At 39.3% G+C, this 9,475-nt stretch overlaps 2 protein-coding genes and 1 long non-coding RNA gene across 5 annotated transcripts in view; 1 reads left to right on the forward strand and 2 right to left on the reverse strand.

The window, feature by feature from the left end:
* Window positions 1-2,199, forward strand: part of LOC106942174 (uncharacterized) — a 14,051-nt gene extending 11,852 nt beyond the window's left edge. Inside the window, exons 3-7 of one of the 2 annotated variants that reach the window (XM_015025378.1) lie at window positions 275-409; window positions 520-654; window positions 878-918; window positions 1,253-1,381; window positions 1,620-2,199. In XM_015025378.1, the coding sequence (XP_014880864.1) occupies window positions 275-409; window positions 520-654; window positions 878-918; window positions 1,253-1,381; window positions 1,620-1,766 (587 nt within the window). In that variant the 3' untranslated portion in view covers window positions 1,767-2,199. The remainder of the gene's footprint in view (window positions 1-274; window positions 410-519; window positions 655-877; window positions 919-1,252; window positions 1,382-1,619) is intronic. The other variant, XM_015025379.1, reaches the window with a different exon arrangement.
* Window positions 1-2,331, reverse strand: part of LOC106942178 (uncharacterized) — a 7,082-nt gene extending 4,751 nt beyond the window's left edge. The window contains exons 1-2 of one of the 2 annotated variants that reach the window (XR_001423568.1): window positions 2,239-2,331; window positions 494-622 (exon numbers count right to left, since the gene is read on the reverse strand). This is a non-coding gene — a long non-coding RNA (uncharacterized LOC106942178). Of the gene's footprint in view, window positions 1-493; window positions 623-1,566; window positions 1,668-2,238 lie in introns of those variants that run through there. The other variant, XR_001423569.1, reaches the window with a different exon arrangement.
* Window positions 1-8,840, reverse strand: part of LOC106942172 (uncharacterized) — a 52,887-nt gene extending 44,047 nt beyond the window's left edge. The window contains exons 1-7 of the mRNA XM_015025377.1: window positions 8,118-8,840; window positions 6,659-7,000; window positions 6,257-6,580; window positions 5,755-5,805; window positions 5,406-5,477; window positions 5,094-5,228; window positions 4,783-4,875 (exon numbers count right to left, since the gene is read on the reverse strand). Coding sequence (XP_014880863.1) covers window positions 4,783-4,875; window positions 5,094-5,228; window positions 5,406-5,477; window positions 5,755-5,805; window positions 6,257-6,580; window positions 6,659-7,000; window positions 8,118-8,157 — 1,057 coding nt within the window. The 5' untranslated portion in view covers window positions 8,158-8,840. The remainder of the gene's footprint in view (window positions 1-4,782; window positions 4,876-5,093; window positions 5,229-5,405; window positions 5,478-5,754; window positions 5,806-6,256; window positions 6,581-6,658; window positions 7,001-8,117) is intronic.
* Window positions 8,841-9,475: the final 635 nt, after the last annotated feature.

Below are 9,475 nucleotides of genomic sequence, written 5' to 3' on the forward strand. Positions count from 1 at the left end.
AGATATTCTTCCTTAACAATATATACATATATATATAGAACCACATGTTCCATCACAAACTTTACAGTTTATAAACATAACAGATTTGATTTATCTGGCGCCTTTCGGGGCCATGTTAAAAAACTTAACATTGAAAAGCTAAATAAAATGTAGGGAGTAAAACCTGAAGGGATTAATTGTTGATCAATTAAAATGAAAATGTTATTTAAAAATATGTGATTCTCTACATAAATCTAAATCGTCTAAATCTTATGTCTCTGCCATCCATCGGTAGATCAGTCAACATCCTCTGTTTCAACTCGTTCAGCCTCGACACCAACAGATTCATCGAATCTCAACTACAGTACAGAAAGTTTCACACCTTCATCTTCCTCGGTTTCTACCAAAGAGAACACAGCAACACCTGACTGTAAGTTATACTTATAATGTTGAAATATTCCTTTAATTGTTCGTCCCTCATCTTTCCACATGAAGCTGTAATTCTGCTGCTCACCTCAGACACCAGCAGTGTGACACCAGCAGGTTCTCCTTCCCAATCCGCTGCAGATGTTTGGCTGTTTGTGCTTCCAGCCCTGGCCGCCATCGCCGCCCTGCTGTCTGCGATGATGATGATGGTGGTTTTCTGCAGACGAAGATCAAAGAAACCTCAAACAGGCGAGAGAACAGAAACACGCTTGTTGTTTGTGATGTCTTGCAGAATCGAGTCCTGTGGTTTTTCTGAGTGTTTCGTCTTGCATGACTTTTATCCCTCCTTGGTCTCTAAGATAAGAAACGGTTAAATGTTTCTGGATTAGAATCATTTTTATCTGGTTTTGGACTGATTTGAGTTCTTAAACGTTTAAACTTTAACTTCGGATTGTTCTGAAATGTTTTCCAGATTCTCCTGTGGAAACCAATCAAAGTCCTGCTGCCTGTGAGGTGAGAAGATATTAAATATATTTTATTTATATGTACTGGTTCATATAGAGATCAAATGTCTCACAGCCACATGTACAAATTTATGAGAAAAACAGGCTTTTACCTGCATATAAAGACATTAATCAGCATAACATGGCAATCTTAATAAAACTGAAAAATTAAAATAATGAATGAAATCAGTCTTATAAGTTTACAGTAGACAGTCTGCAGGTGGACGACAGACAGGATCAGGTCAACCATTCAGCAAGCCAAGATGTTCCCACAAACCCTAAAATACTGCAGATGTTTATGGAGCAAATACTTTTTCACAATAATTCATGTTTTTCTCCTGAAGACGACCAGAATCGATGATGATGATGTCAGAGAGGAAGACGGGCGGTGGAGATCTGCTGACGTGGAAATCTACTTGGCGTACATCGACGCCATCAGCAGCTCTGTGACTGCAGCCGCTGATCAGCGCCAAGTCAGAAAAACTTTCAGCTTTTTACTTTTATCATCATAAATATAATAAACAGCAGAACTGAACATTTTTACACCAATTAATGACACAAAACGACGACTGAACATTATATTTACTCTGTGAGGGTCTGACAGAAAAAACAGTCTGAGGTTTAAAATAACATTTTATCATTTTAATAAACTGGTTACCATGGTGATTTATCAGCTGCTGGTTTGGACTGAAGTGTTTCTGCCTCTTTCAGGCTCCAGATGATGAAGATGATGAAGCTGAGGTGGATTTCTCCAGCAGACTCTTGGACTCTGCGCTCAGAGCCGGTGGAGGCGTCAGCAGTGACGTCCTCTACTCTGATATCCGCCACGACGAGCTGCTCTACTCAAACATTTTTTAATCTGCTCCCATTTATTCTGATGACGTTTTTAATGTTAAACTGAGGCACATCTGCAGGACAGTCTGGTTTTACACAGAAGCTGAAGTTCTGGACACATTTCAACTGTAGAAAACATCAATTTAAAAGTCCAAACTATCAGTTTTCAGTCATTCCTTGGAGGAAATCCTGATTTATTAAATCTTACATGTGGTTGTGACACCCATCTACCCAGGAGTTTTGTTTGTTGTTTGTCTTTTTCTTTGGATGGGCTCTACTGGAACGAATTCGTTGTTCTTCTGTAGGATGATTCTGATTCCATCTACTTTAATATATTTAAAAAGTCAATTTGCCAATAAAAGTGATAAAGGTATCTCCCATTTACTTATGAGATCAGCTAAATATTATTTATTTCATAAAGTAAAAACTATTAAAAGCGTCTTAAAGCTGCTCCACAAACTGTCCTGCATGTTTTCGTTGTTTTGTTCTTAATCACCTGACTGACGTAAATCAGCAGCTTTCTGCTGAACAAGCCACCAAACGTCACCGAGCTTCTGTTTCTGATGGGAGGTGAAGCATCATGGAGGACTAATGTCTTCTTCTCCTCACCGTGTTCACTATGAGCTCAGTCACATTAGCGACATCTGCTGGATATGAAAAGTCATTGCAGGCCTTCTGAATGAAGGCTGTGGAGAGACTGAACTGACAAGAGATGAATGAACTCATGTTAACTGCATGGACACTCACACCTGAGGACAGTTTATAAAGACAGATCATCCTAACTGTCCCTCTGCAGGGAGCAGGGTCAAAGGTCAGACAGAGGCAGCTGAAGCCAGGAAAGTCTAGTTTATTTGTATTAAACATTTCAGCAACAGGAAGTTCAAAATGCTTTACATCATAAAAACATAATACAGTAATTATGAAACAAGCAATAAAAAATACAAATATAATCATCCAACAAATATACAACAAATATATTGATCAATGTTCCATTTATTACTAATAAATTCAGGGATTTTAGCCTTGATTTAAAGGAGCTCAGTGGTAAACACATGGATGACATTAATCCATTAATCCTGGAAATATTCTTCAGGTGACAGAAGGCCGACTTTGGAGCTGTCTTTATGTGACTCTGAAGGTTCAGGTCAGAGGTCAGAGGTCAGCATGATCTCTAGTTCCCAGCTGTAATAACTGAAGCTGTGTTGACTCCAGATCTATAACTCTAGATTGTTCAGGCCCACAGATAACTTCAGTTTTGTTTCTGTTCAGAAAGTTTTGGTTCATCCACACATTGATCTAATCATCTGTTCAGTGATTGGATGGTTCAGAGTCACCTGGTGACATCATAACATAGGTCTTATATTTTATTATACCCTGAGCTAGCAGGAACATGTGGATATGAATAAGACTTGGTACCACCAGGATCGAGCCTGGTGGTACCAAAGAGGTTCCTGTAACTGACTAGACCAAGTCTTGGTCCATTTTATCACAGTGACCAAGACTTGGATCCTTGGTTCAGAGAACTGATCCACAGCTTTATCAACAACTATTCAACAACATCAAGCTACATGTCAAACTCTTTATGATGCAAGAATGAATTTTTCTAATTCAGTTTTATTCTGATTTAAGCAGAACAAGCATTATCCCTGAGGCTCAGAACCGGATTTCAGGATCTTATTTGTATTTATCTATGGTACAATAGATATGATTCTCTTCTTTGGTTACATAACTGAGGTCCTGGTAGATGGGGTTCTCAAAAGTGGATTTCTAAAAAGGAGTTAGAAACATTCATTGTTATTACACTCAGTTTCATAAAGAGATGAATAAAGTTTAAACCCTGAAATAAAAGAAGAACCTGAGGAAATGATGCAACAGGATCAGAAAAAACGTACCACAGCGTTTGATCCAGCTGGACCTCCTTCCTTCTCTGCATCTGTTAAACAATTTGTGATTGTTTAAGAAGCTGAAAGTTTTTAGTGTTTTTGCAATTATATAAAATCATCAAGTCAAGAATCACTTTAATCTGATTAGTTTAAAATAGTGACAGATCAGTCGTCTTAAACAGACACACATGTTGCAAACTTTGTTTTTTCATTAATGCAATCGATATACAACACCCATCACTTATTGGGCCTAGTGAAAGTATTAACAGTCCTTAATATCTTCAGTTGTTGGGTGATCATTTATAATTGTCAGCATTTGTTCTGTTATATCAGATACCATGTGATGAGGAAGCAGGTTACCTTAGTTATATTTGACCAACAGGAATAAATCTTGATGCTGGTTTTATTCAGAACTCTGTAGAAGGAACTTTGGAACTACAGGTTCCCCAAGATTTCTGTCAGTGTTTTTGTTCCATACATGTGTGGTTTTCTGTTGAAAGAACTCCAGCGATGGACTTCCGACTTCATCTGTTATTTTAAAACCTAAGTCTCATCAGGCAGGTATCTACAGACAATAATCAAAATTGAACTATTTGGCTAGTTTCTTCATAACCAGGTGGTTCCCCGATTTGGAAATTTTGGTCTAAATTACTAGTTTTATGAATAATTGCCCTAAGTAATTAATTATAGTTTTTCATAACCAAAACTAGACTTCCATGTTGGCATAACAATGACATCCCCTGATGCACCGCAGTTTCACAAATAACAAACATGGCGTCATATGGAGTTTCTTTATTTCTTGGTTGAAATGTTAAAACGCCACTTATTGGCCCGGTATGAACCACCGGGCTTGATTCTTCTAAATAAACAGCACCATGGCACTGAGAAGGCTCAGGCTGAGTCCAGTCCAGATGTTCTCCAGTGAACTCATGACTCCACCTAACCACCAGGTGGAGCCAGAGACCCATCGGGTTCTGACTGCTAATCTGGTCCAACAGAAAGTGGAATCTCCACTTCCTCCACATCCGATTTTTATCTAAGATGCAAAACATTTGGTTCATCAACTACATTCTGTTTTTAGGTAAATCTCTCAGTGTTTTGCTCCTGGTCAGACTGTGGTTCCTTTAACTGAGTGCTGGTGTTAGTTGGTGTCTCACCTCTCAGAGATCGTCTCCTGCAGGAAACCAGCAGAGCTGCTGAGACCAGAACCACCATGGCAGCCAGAGTCACACCAACGATCACAGGAACATCTGCAGAGGGACAACAAGCTGGTTCACACTGAGCATGCTCAGAACCTGCTAACATTTACTGGATATCTGAGAACAGGATGCACATAAACAACCCAGAACCATCAGAACCTGGTTCTTCTTCCTCTATACAAACCAAGTTCTGGCTGCAGGTTATGAACAGAACCATTGAGAATATATAAATAAAGACATTATTATAAAGATTTTTACAGTTGACTCACAGAGGAAAGATTTTTCTTTGTTATCCTGAAACTGAACCGAGTCGTTACTGATTTTAAAAGATCTTCGATGTGTGAAATTTCCTGAACTGGAGTTGAATCTCTGAGTTGTTGTTGTGAGGCTGGTTGGGTTGTTTGCTGTAAAAAGTAAATAAGGTCAGAAATCAATCTGTCTTCATTTATAGAGGAACCTATAGACACAGTTACAGAAATGCTGTGCAGGTCATTAAAGCAAAGATAAAAACAACTGCAATGAAACAAATGGGAAAAAATAAATTTTAAAAAACAATTAAAGCATGAGACTTTAAAACTGACTGAAAACATGAGTTGAAATGGAGCTGAAAGTCTGTGATGTTACTGCTGGTGTGGAGCTGGACGGGCCGACTGCTGGAAGAAAGAGAAAAGAAACAGATCAACCAATCAGCCAGTCAGTCAATCAATCAACCTTTATTTATAAACGACTCCACACAGCCAAAGTGACAGAACTGCTGCACATGTCCATAAAACAAAGTATGAACAATAAGATAAATACATACAACAAAACAGGCAAACTAAAGGACAACTAATAGAGACACCAAGAAAAAAACAGGAAGTAAAAGAAAGTGAAGCATTTATGATGAAATAATCAGCCTGATCATTTCTGCTCAATTAGAGAATTTAAAACCTGAACTGGAGCTGGAGGGCTCAGCTGTTGTTGATCTGGATGGGTCGACTGCTGGAAAAAAGAGAATAAAGGTCGATCGATCAATCAATCAATCAATCAATCAATCAATCAATCAATCAATCAATCAATCAGTCAGTCAATCAATCAATCAATCAATCAATCAATCAATCAATCTTTATTTACAGATCACAGCCAAGTAACCAAGATGCTGTTCTGATCCATAAATCATGAGCAAAAAGACAAAAACATCAACAATAAATCAGGTAAAAAGAAAAGAACAAGTAGAAATAGTACAGAAGCATAAATATTAAACGGGAATAAAACTGGAAAATTAGCACAAATACCTGAAAATACCTCAAACATATATTTCACATGTCCAACAAAGACACGAATTAAAGTTCGTAGAGGTGAGAAAAACAAGAGAACGTATCTGATAAACTCAAAGGTTTGCGAAACTACAAAGTTTCTAAAGTACAGAAGATTTAATTCAGTAAAAACTCACCATCAGTGACGGTGATGCTGAAGTCTCTGTCTAGATCTGATCGAATCGCTCTGTCCAGTTTGCATCGGTACCGACCGGAGTCAGACTGGGTCAGCTGTGTGATGGTCACCAACAGAACGGCCGAATTTCGTCTTTTTTCATATTCAATGCTGTACCTGCCTCTGTCAGCTCTGACTGCATCAGTCTGAACAAGAACTTCATCTTTTCCACATCCTCCTCTGCAGAACAGTCGTTTCCATCCAGAGTCTTCAAAGAAACAGGCGACTGTCAGAGAGCTGCCAGCGTCTCTGTGGAGGTCAGGAACTTTGTTTCCATCCAGCAGAGCTGATAAAATAATCACCAATCAATAATCATCAGTTACTTAAAGATTTACAGTTAAACGTTTCCACATCAGAGACTCACCGTCTAGAACAACCAGCCTGAAGTCCTGAAGTGAAGCTGATGATGACGAGTCGCCCAAACCACATCGGTACCGACCTTCATCGGACCGGGTCAGCTCTGAGATGCTCACATACAGAACCGAGAATGTTTTGGAAGCTTGTCTAACATATTCAGTTCTGTATCGTCCAATCTGAGCTGCGTCATCTCTCGTTCTGATCAGGAGGTTTTCTCCTTCACAGGTTTCCCTGCAGAAGATCTTCCAGGCTCCATATGAGAAAGAGACACATGAAATCAAGATGTCTTCCCCACAAACTCCATATTGTGTCAGAACTTCAAAAGTTCTGATGTCTCCGACCTGCAGGGCTGCAGAAAATGATGCATTACTGAATGTTGTTGCGGTTCCGGCTCAGCAGGTTAGTCTGAGGAAGTAAAAAAAAAATCCTACTGATGCAGAAGAAGAAGAGAGCTGAGGAAACAATGAGGAGCTGAGAAAGAAGACCTGAGATGGAAAACATCCACAGGAAGAAGATGGAGGACCAGCTGCAGCATACGGTTTGAAAATGTTCTTCAAGTGACAGAAGGCCGACTTTGTATCTGTCTTTATGTGACTCTGAAGGTTCAGGTTAGAGTCCATCACCACAGTGACACCCAGTGGCCACACCACGGTACTGAGCACATTATGGAACTCCAATAAGTCGTGTTCTTTATGTTAAATGCATCTGTTTTGTTTCTAAAATAACTTTTATGATGTCAGCAAAAAGCTGCAGTGAGGCGAAGGTCGAACAGTTAAAGCAGACGGGCAGACAGAGAGCATGTAGATAATCATCAGTTAGATTCACTGAGTGAGAAACTTCCTTTGCTCAGGGAGCTCTGTGAAGGACTTAGTTTTGTATAAATTAAGATTAGCATTTTGGATCGTTCTAAACGTAAATTTTACTCCAAATGTTCAAATCTGCAGATAAATCAACATTATATTTACTGATAGGAAGTGAAATTATTATATCTACTTCTGAAAGCTCATAAAAGGGTTTTGAGAATAACTGTGCGGCTTTACGTTTAAGGAACTTCTATGTTTACATGTTTTCTCTTAAATTTTGTCTGAATAATAGATTTGAATTAATGATATTCAAGAATCAGATAATTACATTTAATTGGAAGCTTTAAAGGGATTAAATGTTTTCCACCAGATGTGTTCTCTCTGGGCGCATCGTGCAGAGGTCAGAGCGGCCGCCCCGATACGCAGGCCGTCCTGAGTTCGACTCCCATCCTCTGTTCCTTTAAATGTTTTCTAAATGATTTATCTCTTTATTGTTCCATGAGAGTATTTTTCTTATTTTGCCAGATGTTTGGGTTGTTCAAAGTTTGAATTCTTTATCCATTAACATTTTACAGTCGTGTCTTTAATTACCAGTTAATAACTGAGAAGAAATCCGTTTAAATAATATAAATAAACAGCTAAATAAAAAGGTGATTTACTCACAGAGGAAGACGAGGCAGAGCGAAGACAGACGGGCGGCCATGATGGTTTCCTGCTGCTGTGTCTCCCAGCTGATGATCAAACCCGTCACTCCTCCGCTCTCCTCCCCTCGGGATGCTCGCTGCTCGTTTCCTCTACACCAACTCTGACCACAGAAACTGTTCAGTCAAATGTTGAAGCTGACATTTTTCTGCTGTAAACATTTTTGCATCATTGATGTTTCATTATATTTGTTTCTTTATATTTCATTATATTATAGAGATTGCTCCGTGTTTCACTGATACGATCAGTAACTATTTTCTGTGTTTTTTCTTTGCTGTGGTCAGTTTCCATTTCTCTTATGTACAAACATTTTAAAGAAGCAGTTTTTGAGACATGAACCACTTTTCTGTGACTTTACTGGTTTCTGCAGCAGAGTTTCTCTTTGAGCGGCTGCATCAGATCAGTGGATCCTGAAACACAGAACTCATCAGACAGACAGAAAGCTACGCTGCAGAGAGGAGACTCAGGGTCGGAGGTCAGCCCTGTATGCCTCTTTTTACCCTGTGGGGTTCCCCTCCTCTCACCAAATGACAGGCAGCAGCTACACTGATGTAGCTTTGTGGTCCTGTGGTTACAAATCAAAGCATTGACCATCATTCCTCCACCACCGTGCTCAACAGTTGTTATCAAGTGTTCATGCTCAGTTTGGTGAAAATTAGGCCAGAGCTTTTTCATTTGTCCAAAACTTTTGAGCTAAAATTGTCATGATCCGTGTTTCTGTGTGTTTACTTTGAGTTTTTTGGTCCTGTTCCCTGTGAGTCTCTGTCTCTGCGTCTTCCTCGTTGATTGTTCCCAGGTGTGTCTCCCCTGTGTGTATTTAGTCCCACCCGTTGTCTGTGTTCTTCGTCGGGTCCTTGTCTTACGTTCGTCTTTGTCTGCGTCAGTCTGTTAGTCGTCACAGTTGAACTGGTTAAGTCTTGTGTCGGCATCAGCTCTAGTTTTCAGTCATCTGTGTATCAGTGCTACCGGTAATTAGCTGCGTGCCGCCACTTTTCATCATAACCTGGGTCTCACCACCACCAACCACCACATCTCATGACAAATGCTCATTATTGGACCAAATTATAAAAAAACAGAAATAAATGCAAGGTGCATCACTTATGCAAGAAGAAATGATCCCATTATATTTTTGCTGTTTATTCAGCACATATTTTGAGCTTCTTAGTAAAGTTTTTATTCATCTGTGGATGACAGACACAGAACCGTGGACACACTCCCATGATGAACGAAGCTGACAGTGAGACAAACAAAAACTAAATGAAAAAAACGTTTTTCTCACTGACATCAAGCAAAGAAACAAAATATGTTTTTATGTAACT

The sequence above is a fragment of the Poecilia latipinna genome, unplaced genomic scaffold (genome assembly GCF_001443285.1).
Source record: "Poecilia latipinna isolate Pla-1442-1.1 unplaced genomic scaffold, P_latipinna-1.0 Scaffold4087, whole genome shotgun sequence".
Taxonomy (NCBI): Eukaryota; Metazoa; Chordata; class Actinopteri; order Cyprinodontiformes; family Poeciliidae; genus Poecilia; species Poecilia latipinna.